Below are 18017 nucleotides of genomic sequence, written 5' to 3' on the forward strand. Positions count from 1 at the left end.
CCCTGTATTAGAAAGTTCGAGGCAGCGAGATGTCTTCTAGCGACTTCCATACATATATGTAGGTTACATGAAGTGTTTTCGGTTTTAACCTTAGCTACAGTGTCTTGTTGGCTAAAATAGGGTGAAATGAGGTAATATGGGTGGGGCTGGGCCAGATCTGTGTATAAATGCGAAAATGCCGCTAGCTGTGATTTGCCATAGACATTCACATATGGCCGTTTGCCATGTTTAAAATGAAATAAGTTGAAGTGGCTGTTTCAAATGATCGATAACCGAATAGCCGAAACAGAGTTTAACGGATGAACAATCTGTCACAAAACTTTTGGACAAGTGTAACTACCTGACAGGCGAGGGATATGGGGGTCTATACTGCGCATGTGCGAGAAGTTTGCAGACGACGTCACAATGAGAACTGTCATTTTTATACAGAATAATTGGAGCTACATGTTTGTCATGACCAGAATGATGGCTGGTTTCAGTGAATTAGGAAGTGGCCAGAGGGAAAGATGGATCCCAAGGCTTCGGATATTGACGGTAGGCTATGTTTATATCTCTAACCCTATCCACTTGCCGAATCGGATGTTCGAATCTTTAACAAACTGTTTAACTTTAGCGAAAACAATTGTGTACGAGTGCTGTACACAATGTTGTGGCAAAAATGCATATTCACACAACTTATGTATCAGCGGAAGGCAATCTGTGTATTTTTAATGTTGAAGGTACACAAATTATGTACCACTGATACACATATCAGTCAATCTACATAGTCTTTTCTGTAGATAATGCTCAAAAAGGTCACGTAGGCCGCTTTCGTTCAACAGCCTGACCATTGTGCACTGTAACCATATTCGCTTCTCAGAGGAAGCGTGGCCAGTAAGGTCGACCATTTTTGCATTGTGTAATTGTTCTTGTTTAGTTAAAATGCACGAAAACTAAAATTACATTCAATTTAATGCAGTCAAATTTGCTTCAATGCAAGGGTCGGATCTGACATTCATATACCACGAGGAAGCCATAAATGAGTGTCTTAAATCGGTGATTTCCAAATCTATGTCCAAAACAACCTAAAACACCAGTCCCCGAATGAACTTGTGAGAAATAATATATGAAGAGTCAATAAAGCAGGTACACTGTTAGAAGTATCTGGTCAATTCGACCACACAGATTTTGGTATAGACGCGTCCGACCAAATAACGGAGCGACCAAACATTAACAATTCTGAGTTAAGAAATCGCGCAAGATAAAACCATAATTACTTCTGAGCAGGGGTGGAAATAGACGTATTTGTTGACAGACAATTTTTTTGACATGCTTGGTGGGACTAACTCCGTAACATGATACGTCATGTTAAAGCAACCTGAAACAGGATCTCTCTTCAATCCTCCGTTGTTCAATGAAATTTTGGTCTAGAGAATTTTTTTCATGTATTGTAAATCAGTAACGAGCCAAGGGCCGGTGGTTTACCCAGGAAAATGTCGCCATCGTATAAGTGGAACATTCTTGAGTATGGTCTTAAACAGTAATTAAATTAACAAATAGAAGTTTTTAGTTTTGTTGTTGATTCTAAACACATATGCCAATGGTCACCACTGAAGTCAGATTTGGTACCAGAACTGTAGTCTACATGTGGTATAGAATGAATCCACAAACATATTTATAAAATACTTATCTTGTGGGTTTATTTAATACCTGAGATATATCAAATGCAGGTATAGTACATATATTAGGTCTAGGTTACCACCACCTGGAAAGATTGGTGGCCCCAACAATAGTTGGTATACATAATTAGCACCCCCCTCGGCCGTTAGTTTTATGGACATATGCTTTGTTTTAATTATATGTTTCCGTTTCACCTTCACTGAAAGGAAGTTGTATTAATGAATTTTCGCTGTACATCAAACAATCTCACCTGTCTAACGTGTGTCCTGCGTAACAATGGTAGCCCGTATTTCAAGTTGTTATCACAGAAACCACCAAAAGTAAACTACACTGAGAGAAAATTTTGGGTTAACTGACTCAAACATCTGAGGTAACAATTGAGCTAATTCAACTCAGAAAACTCAGAGTCAAATGTCCAGGTCAGCTGAACCTTGAAACTCATCTGGTTATATTGTTGACTCATTCGGAGAACCCACAGAAACCTTTCATGACTCAGTTTCTCAGTTGATTTAGCTCAATTCTTCGACACTTGACCCAAATTTTTATCTCAGTGTAGACGCAGTCTCCAATCATTGTGATGATTATTATTATTAAAATAATAATAATCTTAATAAAATCTTTGGCTCACTCTTAAATAACTTAGCTGAATTGAGGGGTTCTATTTAATGCCTTTTCTCTCATACACTGGAGCTACTAAAGAAGCTACATGAACATGGAATTGTAGTTCTAAACAAGTTACACACTCATCCTTACTGATTGTCATTCAGACAATTTTGTAGACGAATTGGGAATACATGGTTTAAATTTCATGTTCAAAGAAATTTGCATGGAAAAAAAAAAGATGTACAGTCAAACCTTCCTTTCAACTGATGTGACATCTTACAAGCATGTAACAGCTAATCATTTTACGAAATTTTTGCAGATGTATAAATCAACAGTCCGTAGAAAAACTAAATGATATGACTTCTCAGTGGTATTTTAGATCCACGTCACATGCTCGTATTCAAGCACTTGAGCAAATAAAGTCAGTACCTGTGCCTTTTTTGTTCAAGAAAGGAAAATGTAGGCCAAAACTGAGTATAATTCAGCCACCACTTAAGGTGCTCATGTCCAGTTATGATAAGAAGGATTACTTTGCTTTATGTAATGGTTTGTCTGATAAGAATTATTTGCTTTATCTTAAAATAACATACCCTTGTACTGTGGCGTGCACAAAATGTTTATGAGTGCTTGTATTTTGAACACTGATTTGAATATTTCCCTGTATATTTCCAAATGAGTTTCAAGTGTTAAACATTCTTAATTTATTAAATGAATAATGTGGCAAAATAGTGTAGAAGTAATTATAACTCATTTTAAGGAATGATTAAAACTGTTTTCATGTAATATAACTTTGAAATAATTTTAGTTGCCAAGTTAAGGCAAAATTTAATAGTTATATTCATATACAAAGTGATAATTTCATTCATATATTTTCCAGATTTTTTGTCTGCTTGTATTATGCCGAACTAAACAGATGTAGAAAGACCCGTCTCCAAGCTTTCTAGACATACTATATTTGTGTCATTAACCATCGGTTATAGTGCTTTAAAGAAGAACCCAGAAGAGGGTCGACTATACTGAAATGCGATCACGGTCACCCAAGCTGGTTTAGGCAGGGAAGATAGCTGGTGTGACGATAACCAGTGTATGTCTCATATATTCAGCATACCCAGTCATGAGGGCCGTCCAAATTTCTAAAATCGTAGTGTGTTTAAAATAAATGCCCAGCATGCTGTTGTCCGGCTTACAAAAAGCCTTAAGATCGAAAATATCTGTTGAACCAAAATACAATTAAATTTCGAAATAATACTTTTGCTATAAATAGTAAATTTTCTTAGCGGTAATGTTATTTAAAAATCTAAAAGACATACTAAATGATTCTCATAAACTATTTTCAGAAATTTTAGTTAATTTACTTAATGTTTTAATAATTAAGCAAAACATTGCCATGAATGTTTTTCCAATACTTTATTGCACTATTACTGAATACAAGCTATTATATTTCATGACATTCAAAGGTATTACCATTTATTGGTAATTCACCTCGTGTAAAATATCTCTATTTCTATTTAATCATGTACATCACGTATGAATACTATTAGATATCAATTATCTATAAGATTACCAGCATTAAACTGTAATGATTTTCTGACATTGCGCAATGGTCGTTCCATTGGTGGTAACGGGTTATATCCTGGTTTACATTCTAAGCAACCCATTGTAAAGTGCCTTGCATGAAAAATCTAAGTGACATGTGCAAATATAAATTAAATTTACAGATCAAATTATTGCTATAAATAGTTTAAAAGAGGGTCCAAATGTAATTAGATGAAGTACTCATTTGTTTTTACAAAAAAATCGGTGAAATATCTTAAGTAATTTTCATAACCTATCTGGTAACAGATTTAAATCTATTTGTATTGAATTAAATTATATATATATATATATATATATATATATATATATATATATATATATATATATATATATATATATATATATATATGATAAAATATAATACAATTGATATATATATATATATATATATATATTTTTTTTTTTCTCATGATTAATTTTGTGTAAATTGTATTATATTTTCATCATATGTATCTTTCACCACAGTAAGAAAGGACGACTGCACCAAAGCCATTGTCAAAGTCCCTACTTACAACCACGTACCGGTATGGAGGTTTCTGCATGGTTAAGGGAACTGTAGAGTTCTAATACATGTATGTGGAAAAAGGAAGTTGTCGAGGGATTAAAGGATTCCACATTTTAAACATTTCAAAAACTTGCCTTCATCTCAGTATACAGAAATAAATGCTCCTGAATACATCCCAATGAAAATGACAAGAAAAACTTATAACCATATGCCTCCCAACTTACTCATATTTGAAGTTTGTATGGTTGGTTGTTCATTTTTAAATGCGGTCATGCATGACTTTAATTTATTCATTTCTTTGTGTGTTCATGGCTTTTTGTCTTCAGGAATTAACCACTGCCAGTGTAAAACGTTACAACTAAGTATGGATAGTCTCAACTGCTTTCATCCTAAAATGGATCTACACTAAAGCAAAAGCCCAAAATCGGATGTGGAAACCCCATAAAAGCTGCAAACTGAACATAATTCTACGCCATATTATATCTGCTCTGACATACATGCAATCTCATCGGGATTCCGATATGCCAGTGTTATGTGTTAGGATTTAGACTTGTACCCAAAGGCAGGAGAATTTCGTATTTCTAGTTAAACTATGTGGTGTTGAAAATTATTTACATTAATAACATATTCACTTGTTCATATCACTGTAGAATGAAAATCCGTTTTTGACAGTTATGTTTTGGGGATCTAGACAGAGTTGGCCTCTTTTTGAAGGGTGGGTGGAGGGGGCGAATTTGTATTATTTCCCCTTGCTTATAGTGGCATTTAAGTTAAGATTAAAAAATGCAAGATACAAAGCACATTGTGTTGGCCTGGAGAAAAGTGTGAAATGTGTCATGTTCCGTTGTTTTAAACCAATCAAAACTGCCCCTCACTGGGTGGAGGGGAAAGTGTTATTAATGGTCAGGTATAACAGACAGGACTTCTTTTGTTGGAATTGTCATTCAGACAGTCAGCAAGGCAACCTCCCAAGACATGTTGAAGGGACCCAAGAAGAGGGGAAAAGCTATACTTTTTAACCTGTAACAACACAGAAATCCTTAAATAATCAGTGAGAAATTACATCCGTAATCAGGTTCCACACTGGGTGTTCCTGGGTGGGCATGAGGAATGGACATTCAAACTGTCCGTACATATATGAGAAACCTGTGACGTTTCCCCGGTTGAAGGGGGAGGGGTATGTGTCATGGTGTAGTACCGGACCAATGACGGGGATTCTAGGTCGGCCAAGGGAGTGGAAGACTGCATCCGAATGGTCAGGCCTTTGAGGAAGCTGAACGGCTAGCAGACCCCACTCACCTAGGTAGATCCCAGTTCAATATATGCATAAACCAGGCAAAGTTCATTGACGCCATGTTTGGGAGACAAGATCTAAAGAGGGAAACCAAGACAAAAGCTCAATAGGTATTAAACTAGGATGTGAAAGCCATATGTAGCTGTCTAATTTCTAACTTGTGTGTGAGGACATTGGAAACATAAAAAAAATCCCAGTTGCCCAGGGAGGTGGATGCCACACTGGGCCAGATACTAAAACAAAAACTCCTTGAGATGTCGCAGGAACAGCATACTATGTTCTGGTGGAAAAACAGACACCTGGTGGGGCAGAGACTCATTTTCACAAGGGCAATATTCCAACAGATCACACTCACATGTATGCTAGAAACTTGAAATTGATCATTTTTGTTCCAACGCCACACATACTGTGTGAGTGCACATGTAACTTGTCAGAGGAATGAATATACACATGCAATGAAAACTACATGCCTACAGTGGTTTATTTTTAAGTTTAAAGAGGAAAATTTACCTTGTCCACTTCAAGTCTATGCCCAAAACAGCAGACAGTGTTCCAGCAGAGATGCCTGTTTTTAATGTTTTGTGACCTGCAGGATGATTTGAAGCACATTTACCTAGTGTGTGGTGGCACACATGGGAGGAACCTGACTTGGTTTGTAAATTAAATGCACACTGGCCCTCTCTACTACTCTAGCCAAGTAAATTAATCTGCTGATGTGTTTTTATCCACCTGTGTGAGGCTGGGCCCTTATATGTGATGCAAGGACTTATTGACCATCCTTAATCACACCACCCTATCTATCAGCCACACACTCCAATTTCACTCGCAGCACTCAAATTTTGCATTATTTATCAAATGTCAGCCCCAAAAGAGACATTTTAAAAACCAGGAACAATGAAACATTGTCTGTGTTTGTTCCAGTCTGTTTATACTCCTGTACTACCCTTGACCACAGAGCGTTTTAGCCGATTTTTAGACAAAATGGATATGTGGGGAAAATATAGAATTAAAAAGCCTTAAAACTGCTCAATCAAGTTCCATGTCAATGCAAACCACATCGCAGATGTACCCACCAAATATTATCAGGCTGCTGCGAAATCTGAGCACACAGTGACATATTACATGTTTTGGCACAATTGGACAGATCAGGCCACAGACCCCCATTAGTTTTCCATAAGCGACAATGTTAACGTTTAGCGCTGTAGCTTAGTCCCAAACATTCCGAGGCCAATAAGCTTTGGTGCATACCTGGCCCAGCCTGAGAGAAAGAAGCTGTAAAAATCTTGACATAGGTTGACCATCAAAATCTGGACCTTTACATGCCGGCAGCTGGGAGGGGTGCCTAGCAACGCCAAGGGGACGTCACTCGCAGCCTCATCACCACCTGTCTCCTTGTGTCCTCTCGCCGCCCAGAATTTCAAACTTTCACCATTAAAACTCATACCTGCCCAAAGCTTAGACAATTTCCATCATTTTGATACCAAGCATGCACTTGTACACCAAAAACGGCAGGCTGGCAGCAAAAAAAGACTTTACACCCTAAAATACACAGAACTACAATCGTCCCTACCGAAAAACGGAAGTTGTAATGGGGGTCTGTGTCCAGATACCAACGAACAAATACGCCGGCGATTCACTCCGCGAGGTGTTTCCGCTCCAGCGAATTTCAGCGATCGAGCTGGCCAATCAAACAACACGGAATTGTGCTGAGCTGTCACATGGTTTACTAGGTCACATGACATTACCTAATGACCACGATCAACGGAAAAATCCGCCTAGATTGTCAGCCTATTCATGTTCGCCCCAACAAGCCAAAGTCCGCCTAGTGTGTTCATCGCTTTAAATGCATTCAGAATGCAAAGGTGTTTATCCCCTGTGTATTTATTAATTATAATAAAATTACATGTATGGAATGAAAATGTACGAACATGTGTCAGTCGTAAAACGTTAATAATTATTGAAATACTCATTTATGGACAATATAGGTTATTAATTGTACCGTACCCAAAGTACCGTACACATTTTACGCACAGTTTATGTGTCATTATAAATGTAGCCGTTGGATCAATAAAGCTAACACTCTGCGTGGCTATCGCAGACCCTAGCCAAACAATTTTAGAAAAAGGTTGGGGCATGAGGGATTTATATGTACATGAAAACCAACTGATGGAGTAGGGGTAACTAGCACGATCTATGTGTTTTATATATTTTTGAAATGAATATTAAATGCATTTTGCGACAGACATAAAAGAAATTACTACCGGGTAAGTAGTGATGCTGTTTTCTTTTGTATGTATGTATGTACCGCTATACATCACATAGGACATCTCGCTGCCTCGCTACCTCGACCTTTCTAACACAGGACGAGGCATATGTCACCTCGCTTCGCTATCTGGTCACCTCCCTGTCTCACCCTGTATTAGAAAGTTCGAGGCAGCGAGATGTCTTCTAGCGACTTCCATACATATATGTAGGTTACATGAAGTGTTTTCGGTTTAAACCTTAGCTAGAGTGTCTTGTTGACTAGAGATACGAAACACAGTGAAATGAGGTAATATGGGCTGGGCCGGGCCAGATCTGTGTATAAATGCAAAAATGCCGCTAGCTGTGATTTGCCATAGACATTCACATATGGCCGTTTGCCATGTTTAAAATGAAATGAGTTGATGTGGCTGTTTCAAATGATCGATAGTCGAATAGCCGAGACAGAGTTTTATCGGTGAAAAATCTATTGATTTACTCAGTTATACAAAGCTTTTGGACAAGTGTAAATTGCTGAATGGCGAGGGACATGCGTGTCTATACTGCGCATGTGCAAGAAGGTGCAGACGAGGTCACAATGAGACTTGTCATATTAACACAGAATAAGTGGAGCTACATGCTTGTCATGACCAGAATGATGGCTGGTTTAATTGAATTAGGAAGTGGCTAGAGGGAAAGATGGATTCCAAGGCTCCGGATATTGACGGTAGACCTTTGTTAATATCTCCAACCCTATCCACTTGCCGAATCGGATGTTCGAATCTTTAACAAACTGTTTAACTTTAACGAAAACAATTGTGTTCGAGTGCTGTACACAATGTTGTGGCAAAAATGCATATTCACACAATTTATGTATCAGCGGAAGGCAATCTGTGTATTTTTAATGTTGAAGGTACACAAACTATGTACGACTGATACACATATCAGTCAATCTACACAGTTTTTTTCTGTAGATAATGCTCAAAAAGGCCACGAAAGCCGCTTTCGTTCAACAGCCTGACCAGTGTGCACTGTAACCATATTCGCTTCTCAGAGGACGCGTGGCCAGTAAAGGTGGGCCATATTTGCATTGTGTAATTGTTATTGTTTAGTTCAAATGCGTGAAGACTACAATTACATTCAATTTAATGTAGTCAAATTTGCTTCAATGCAAGGGTCGGATCTGACATTCATATACCACGAGGAAGCCATAAATGAGTGTCTTAAATCGGTGATTTCCAAATCTATGTCCAAAACAACCTAAAACACCAGTCTCCGAATGAACTTGTGAGAAATAATATATGAAGAATCAATAAAGCAGGTACACTGTTAGAAGTATCTGGTCAATTCGACAACACAGATTTTGGTACAGACGCGTCCGACCAAATAACGGAGCGACCAAACATTAACAATTCTGAGTTAAGAAATCGCGCAAGATAAAACCATAATTACTTCTGAGCAGGGGTGGAAATAGACGTATTTGTTGACAGACAATTATTTTTGACATGCTTGGTGGGACTAACTCCGTAAATCAACTTTTAATTAGGGATTCTTACGTGGTCGTAAGATACGTCATGCTAAAGCAACCTGAAACAGGATCTCTCTTCAATCCTCCGTTGTTCAATGAAATTTTGGTCTAGAGAATTTTTTCATGTATTGTAAATCAGTAACGAGCCAAGGGCCGGTGGTTTACCCAGGAAAATGTCGCCATCGTATAAGTGGAAAATTCTTGAGTATGGTCTTAAATAGTAATTAAATTAACAAATAGAAGTTTTTAGTTTTGTTGTTGATTCTAAACACATATGCCAATGATCACCACTGAAGTCAGATTTGGTACCAGAACTGTAGTCTACATGTGGTAAAGAATGAATCCACAAACATATTTATAAAATACTTATCTTGTGGGTTTATTTAATACCTGAGATATATCAAATATAGTACATATATTAGGTCTAGGTTACCACCACCTGGAAAGATTGGTGGCCCCAACAATAGTTGGTATACATAGTTAGTACCCCCCACGGCCGTTAGTTTTACAAATACTGAGGATTTATGGACATATGCTTTCTTTTAATAATATGTTTCCGTTTCACCTTCACTGAAAGGAATTTGTATTAATGAATTTTCGCTGTACAACAAACAATCTCACCTGTCCAACGTGTGTCATGCGTAACAATGGTAGCCCACATTTCAAGTTGTTATCACAGAAACCACCAAAAGTAAACTACACTGAGAGAAAATTTTGGGTTAACTGACTCAATCATCTGAGGTAACAATTGAGCTAATTCAACTCAGAAAACTCAGAGTCAAATGTCCAAGTCAGCTGAACCTTGAAACTCATCTGGTTATATTGTTGACTCATTCGGAGAACCCACAGAAACCTTTCATGACTCAGTTTCTCAGTTGATTTAGCTCAATTCTTCGACACTTGACCCAAATTTTTATCTCAGTGTAGACGCAGTCTCCAGTCATTATGATGATTATTATTATTAAAATAATAATAATCATAATAAAATCTTTGGCTCACTCTTAAATAACTTAGCTGAATTGAGGGGTTCTATTTAATGCCTTTCCTCTCATACACTGGAGCTACTATAGAAGCTACATGAACATGGAATTGTACTTCTAAACAATTTACACACTCATCCTTACTGATTGTCATTCAGACAATTTTGTAGAAGAATTGGGAATACAAGGTTTAAATTTCATGTTCAAAGAAATTTGCATGGGAAAAAAAAAAGATGTACAGTCAAACCTTCCTTTCAACTGATGTGACATCTTACAAGCATGTAACAGCTAATCATTTTACGAAATTTTTGCAGATGTATAAATCAACAGTCCGTAGAAAAACTAAATGATATGACTTCTCAGTGGTATTTTAGATCCACGTCACATGCTCGTATTCAAGCACTTGAGCAAATAAAGTCAGTACCTGCGCCTTTTTTGTTCAAGAAAGGAAAATGTAGGACAAAACTGAGTATAATTCAGCCGCCACTTAAGGTGCTCATGTCCAGTTATGATAAGAAGGATTACCTTGCTTTATGTAATGGTTTGTCTGATTAGAATTATTTGCTTTATCTTAAATTAACATACCCTTGTACTGTGGCGTGCACAAAATGTTTATGAGTGCTGGTATTTTGAACACTGATTTGAATATTTCCCTGTATATTTCCAAATGAGTTTCAAGTGTTGAACATTCTTAATTTATTAAATGAATAATGTGGCAAAATAATGTAGAAGTAATTATAACTCATTTTAAGGAATGATTAAAACTGTTTTCATGTAATATAACTTTAAAAATAATTTTAGTTGCCAAGTTAAGGCAAAATTTAATAGTTATATTCATATACAAAGTGATAATTTCTTTCATATATTTTCCAGATTTTTTGTCTGCTTGTATTGTACCAAACTAAACAGATGTAGAAAGACCCGTCTCTAAGCTTTCTAGACATACTATATTTGTGTCATTAACCATCGGTTATAGTGCTTTAAAGAAGAACCCAGAAGAGGGTCGACTATACTGAAATGCCATCACGGTCACCCAAGCTGGTTTAGGCAGGGAAGATAGCTGGTGTGACGATAACCAGTGTATGTCTCATATATTCAGCATACCCAGTCATGAGGGCCGTCCAAAATTTCTAAAATCGTAGTGTGTTTAAAATAAATGCCCAGCATGCTGTTGTCCGGGCTTACAAAAAGCCTTAAGATCGAAAATATCTGTTGAACCAAAATACAATTAAATTTCGAAATAATACTTTTGCTATAAATAGTAAATTTTCTTAGCGGTATGTATTTAAAAATCTAAAAGACATACTAAATGATTCTCATAAACTATTTTCAGCAATTTTAGTTAATTGACCTAATGTTTTAATAAATTAAGCAAAACATTGCCATGAATGTTTTTCCAATACTTTATTGTACTATTACTGAATACAAGCTATTATATTTCATGACATTCAAAGGTATTACCATTTATTGGTAATTCACCTCGTGTAAAATATCTCTATTTCTATTTTAATCATGTACATCACGTATGAATACTATTAGATATCAATTATCTATAAGATTACCAGCATTAAACTGTAATGATTTTCTGACATGCGCAATGGTCGTTCCATTGGTGGTAACGTGTTATATCCTGGTTTACATTCTAAGCAACCCATTGTAAAGTGCCTTGCATGAAAAATCTAAGTGACATGTGCAAATATAAATTAAATTTACAGATCAAATTATTGCTATCAATAGTTAAAAAGAGGGTCCAAATGTAATTAGATGAAGTACTTATTTGTTTTACAAAAAAATCGGTGAAATATCTTAAGTAATTTTCATAACCTATCTGGTAACAGATTTAAATCTATTTGTATTGAATTAAATTATATATATATATATATATATATATATATATATATATATATATATATATATATATAATATATATATATATGATAAAAATATAATACAATTGATATATATATATATATATATATTTTTTTTTTTTCTCATGATTAATTTTGTGTAAATTGTATTATATTTTCATCATATGTATCTTTCACCACAGTAAGAAAGGACGACTGCACCAAAGCCATTGTCAAAGTCCCTACTTACAACCACGTACCGGTATGGAGGTTTCTGCATGATTAAGGGAACTGTAGAGTTCTAATACATGTATGTGGAAAGAGAAAGTTGTCGAGGGATTAAAGGATTCCACATTTTAAACATTTCAAAAACTTGCCTACATCTCAGTATACAGAAATAAATGCTCCTGAATACATGCCAATGAAAATGACAAGAAAAACTTATAACCATATGCCTCCCAACTTACTCATATTTGAAGTTTTGTATGGTTGGTTGTTCATTTTTAAATGCGGTCATGCATGATTTATTTCATTCATTTCTTTGTGTGTTCATGGCTTTTTGTCTTCAGGAATTAACCACTGCCAGTGTAAACGTTACAACTAAGTATGGAAGTCTCAACTGCTTTCATTATAAAATAGATCTATACTAAAGCAAAAGCCCAAAAATCGGATGTGGAAACCCCATAAAAGCTGTAAAACTGAACATAATTCTACGCCATATTATATCTGCTCTGATATACATGCAATCTCATCGGGATTCCGATATTCAGTGTTATGTGTTAGGATTTAGACTTGTACCCAAAGGCAGGAGAATTTCGTATTTCTAGTTAAACTATGTCATGTTTAAAATTATTACATTAATAACATCTTCACTTGTTAATATCAGTGTAGAATGAAAATCCGTTTTTGACAGTTATGTTTGGGGATCTATTTTGTATTATTTCCCCTTGCTTATAGTGCATTTAAGTTAAGATTAAAAAATGCAAGGTACAAAGCACATTGTGTTGGCCTGGAGAAAGTGTGAAATGTGTCATGTTCCGTTGTTTTAAAACCAATCAAAACTGCCCCTCACTGGGTGGAGGGGAAAGTGTTAATTAATGGTCAGGTATAACAGACAGGACTTCTTTTGTTGGAACTTCAAATACACTTCTTGTCAGTTTGTTGTATGTTTCCTCTTTGTCCATATCCTGCAATCAACAACTTAGCGTTGCCTTAAATACCCAAGCCTGCAACCAATTGACCATTGTAATTAATGACGGTATTAGTTCCCTATACCGAAATATCGCTACTGAATAAATAGAAGTTGTATTCGTTTTTTGATAATTGTATAAATGTGAGTAAAAAAAAACAAAAAAAAAAAGGCTGAAAGTGTTGTGATCGCTCTTAATTTCTGAAAAATATACCTTTTCGATGATATTAACAAATTTCTGATAACATACATATAATCTGTGACAAATTTTAAGCAGAAAGAGAAAAAATAATATTTTTCTCCTAAGTGTTTAAAACAAGTTTTTAATGGTTATATTGGGCGTAATCGAAAAAATCCAAAAGGATTTATGTGTAATTACAACACATCTTGCCAATAATGCCATTGGATCTCGCCTAGCAAAAAGGGTACAGTGTGCCACCACAGACTTGCACCAACTGTTGAAAAACTGTGATTAGATGTTACAGCGGAACGGAAGACAAGAATATCTCCATGGAACTGGTCATGACATCCGTTTAGCAAATTTTCAACAAAGTAATACGTTTGCTTGCTTTCTTTGAAATTGTTTTTCTTTCGCTTTCAATATTACAGTATAGGCCATTTTTATATTCTAAAAGGCTAATTTATATTATAGAAAAAAATAATGTAAGATGATTTTTCTTAAATAAAATAATTTATGATTCTGTCATAAAAGAAAGACATCCAAAATTCAGCTAAGCTGGAGTAGCTATTACATATAGGTAGGTGTTTATCACAGGTGTAATAAAAAGATACTCTGAAAAAAACGAATAAACATTGTCAATATTGATGCTAAATTTACCTATACCGACTCTGTTTAGTCATTAATTTATTTATCAAGTTTAGACATCATCATATATCTCTCTAAAACAATTTTGGATGGACTTGATTATGGATGTCGGCGTTTTGTCCATTTTTTATGTAGTGGGTGGTTTTTTGGGCCTAGGGTATTTTGTCACTTATCCCAGTCACAGTAAAACCTTTAGGTTGGGGACGGGACGGGAATGAAAACCATCAATACAAGAAAACCCGGAACAGCAGTACCCAGGTATCTAAGCTTTCGAAACATACTGTATTACTGTTATTAACCATCAATTTCAGTACTTTAATCCTACCCGGAACGAAGTCGACCGTGGTGAAATGCGATCATGGTCGCCGAGGCTGGCATCGGCAAGGGAGATAAGTGGTGTGACGGTCACTAGTGTACGTTTCGATTAGCCCACACATCCACAAAGCATGTGGCCTGAGACCCCCATTAATTTTCCATCAGCGACAATGTGGCCAATAAGCTCTGGTGCATACCTGGCCCAGCATGTGAGAAACAAGCCATAAAAATCTTGACATAGGTTGACCGTCAAAATCTGGACCTTTCTATGCTGGCAGCTGGGAGGGGTGCCTACCAACGCCAAGGGGACGTCACTCGCAGCCTCATCACTACCTCACACCTTGTGTCCTCTCACCCAGAATTTCAAACTTTCATCAATAAAGCTCATACCTCCTCAAAGTTTAGACAGTTTCCAGCATATTAATACCAAGCATGCACCTGTACACCAAAAATGGACGCCTGGGAGCAAAAAAATACTTTATACCCTAAAAGTCACAGAACTACCGATAAACGGAAGTTGTAATGGGGACCGTGTCCATGTACTGCGCCGAAATACAACTGAAGTTAGAGAATGCATTATTTTTATCAATAGTTAAGGAAAATGAGGAAAAGAAGGTTTTTATACAAGATGTTTATATATTTTTAAAAATCGGTAAAACATAATAAAAATTTATTATAGCCATTTTCATCAAAGAATTTTTTATAAAAAATTTTTTCAAAATTCATTTTTATGTTTGCTGAACGTGTCCCAAATTGTGGGTGTGGCAGCCAACTATTCTGTAAATGTTTACCATAAAAATGTGTCCCATGTAATTACAATCCTGTCTGCATACAAGACAACCACACGGTTCTCCAGTGTCAACAAGAAGTCTGTAATCCCAGAAAGGCTGTCCAAATCTGTATTTTTACTATCTTTATCCATTCACGAAAAGATAGTGAAAGAAGATTCTACTGGCCATAAAAAATTGAAATGTCACTTTCTTTGCTATTCCTCCCCATTACGCGAATGGGTTTTAAAATCCAGTAACAAATCAAGAGGGACTCTCTCTGTAGCTAGTCACATCTATGTATTGCTTTTGTCTTTTTGCCTGTAAAGATAAGGTTAAATGATAGCACAAATACAATTAAGTAAAGTAAATAAGATACGTTATATTGAATGTAAAGTAAAATATTGTTATAATACTTGTAATATGTATTTCAGGCGGGGATCTGTCATACCCAATCAAACACCCCCATCCCGTCCCCCATGCCACCCATCATCCAAAACCTCTCTCAAAGACTATTTGGATTTTCTTTTTTTTTGCAGATGTTACCAGACAAAGCTGTTAATCCTCCGCTAATGTGTTTAACCTCTGTTTGTTTGCAGGTCAAACGATTGATGTTCGTTTTCCTACTGGTAGATATGATCTTTTTGAGATTTTACATCTCACAGGTTTCCTCAAGGCCACATTTGTCCTTTACGACTCGCCGCTCGCTTGTATTCCTGGAGCGCCCTCTACCGGTCAGTCAGGAAACAAATGCCAAGAAGCCCTATCTTGATGTGGTGTGTGTATTTCCCCTCATGGACACGGTTGAGTGGTCCAAGGCCAGGTACTCCCACGTGAACGGCACCGAGCTGATAAATCGGGAGAAGGAGTATATTGTCAGTCTAAAAAGAAACCTAAACCACTCATCCGTATTGTCCGTCCATTTGTTCAGCCACAAACCAGAACAGTTGTACGAGAAACTCACAGTACAGTATGGCGTCGACATGAAAAAGGTGGTCTTCTACAACTCCACGGAGAATCCAACCTACCAAGAAATGTTTGGTTACGTGTCTCGCTTTTTACAAGGACGTTTCATTATGATTCTCAACGCGGACAACTATATGGGAGACGGTTTTGTGGACTTGGATTTGGACTATCTGAGAAAGAATAAGGTGATGTACTCCTTGACACGGAGATTTCCTGTCCCGATGCCAACCGGATGTCGGGTAACTAACAAGGCGCACTGTGAACAGAACAGTGCCTATCTTGGTTCTCATGACTCGTTCCTGTTCTTTGTCGCCTCACAACTCCCGGGGAACTTCCTAGCTGAACTCAATTATCCAAGTCATGTTTACGGATCAGAAAACATAGCCATTTGGGCTTTCAAGCATATCCTTAAATTTTCTGTGTTGAATCCTTGCAAGAAGGTGCACATTCATCACCTCCACTGCACTGCCATCAGCGCCAAAGGACGGATAAGGCTAAATGTTAGAGGGAGATATGGCACTGCAAAGATTACCGACAATATTTATGTCCCCTGAGCCAGTGTCACCAAAAGTAACAGTAAGCAGACTTTACTTGAAGGTGATTGTTATGAAGATTAATTATTCCACAACCGTTTTACTGTGTCCACGGTAGTATATAGGCACTGTGACATTATGCACGTTTTGGAATGAACACTTGGGCTATAAGTGTTATTAGTATAACAGATATAGTCGATGGATGTAATACACAAACTATAATACCTGTAGACGGTCATATCGGCAATCATAATACTGTATCACATTGCGCCACTTAAAGTAATCAGATGTTTTTATTTAAAATACAAAATTATCTATTTATATTTTCTTTAAACAAGACCTAATGGAAAAAATGGATACCTTATCATTACATACAAATCATTCATACTAATCATCTGTAGACGGTCATATCGGCAATCATAATACTGTATCACATTGCGCCACATAAAGTAATCAGATGTTTTTATTTAAAATACAAAATTATCTATTTATATTTTCTTTAAACAAGACCTAATGGAAAAAATGGATACCTTATCATTACATACAAATCATTTCCTATTCGTCTGTTGTAATTCATTTTAGCGATAAAAGGGAGATAATCCACTACAAAAGTATCTATTTATACTTTCTTTAAACAGGCCTTAATGGAAGAAAGAATACCTTATTATTACATACAAAGCAGTTTCTATCTATCTGCAGGAATTTATTTTAACAATATAATGGCGATAATCCATTTAAGATACTCCTAAAATACTTCCCGCTTTTTTACGTTGTAAGATTAAATGCCAGAGGCCATAAGTGATGTATTTGTATACAAATATGTATGGAAAGGGGAGTAGGCCTATCTGTGTGTGAACCAAACATACATATACGTAAAAACATCATATACACTCTACACTGGTACATAATTATATGTAGAAATATATGCTGTATTTGATTTATTTCTTTGATTGATGTTTTACGCTTTACTCAAGATTATTATACGCTGTAATATATTTGTGTGATCATGTAGAGAACTACTCCAGATGTACACCCGTACATCTAAATATGGATTATTTGTGTACTCTTGTAAATATAATAATTGTGCTGAACAAACTAATCATAATATGACTGTACGATTTATATACGGCATGACATCTGCTGTGAGTGATATTTGTTTGTTCATATA

General features: G+C 36.2%; 1 protein-coding gene across 1 annotated transcript; it reads left to right on the forward strand.

Annotated features, from left to right (window-relative positions):
- The first annotated feature begins 432 nt into the window (after nt 1-432).
- Nucleotides 433-17773, forward strand: LOC135477957 (uncharacterized). Its single transcript, XM_064758195.1, has 2 exons — nt 433-534; nt 15950-17773. Exons 1-2 carry the CDS (start codon nt 445-447, stop codon nt 16868-16870), a joined length of 1011 nt encoding a protein of 336 aa, XP_064614265.1. The 5' UTR covers nt 433-444; the 3' UTR covers nt 16871-17773.
- Nucleotides 17774-18017: the final 244 nt, after the last annotated feature.

Source organism: Liolophura sinensis, chromosome 11 (assembly GCF_032854445.1).
Source record: "Liolophura sinensis isolate JHLJ2023 chromosome 11, CUHK_Ljap_v2, whole genome shotgun sequence".
Taxonomy (NCBI): Eukaryota; Metazoa; Mollusca; class Polyplacophora; order Chitonida; family Chitonidae; genus Liolophura; species Liolophura sinensis.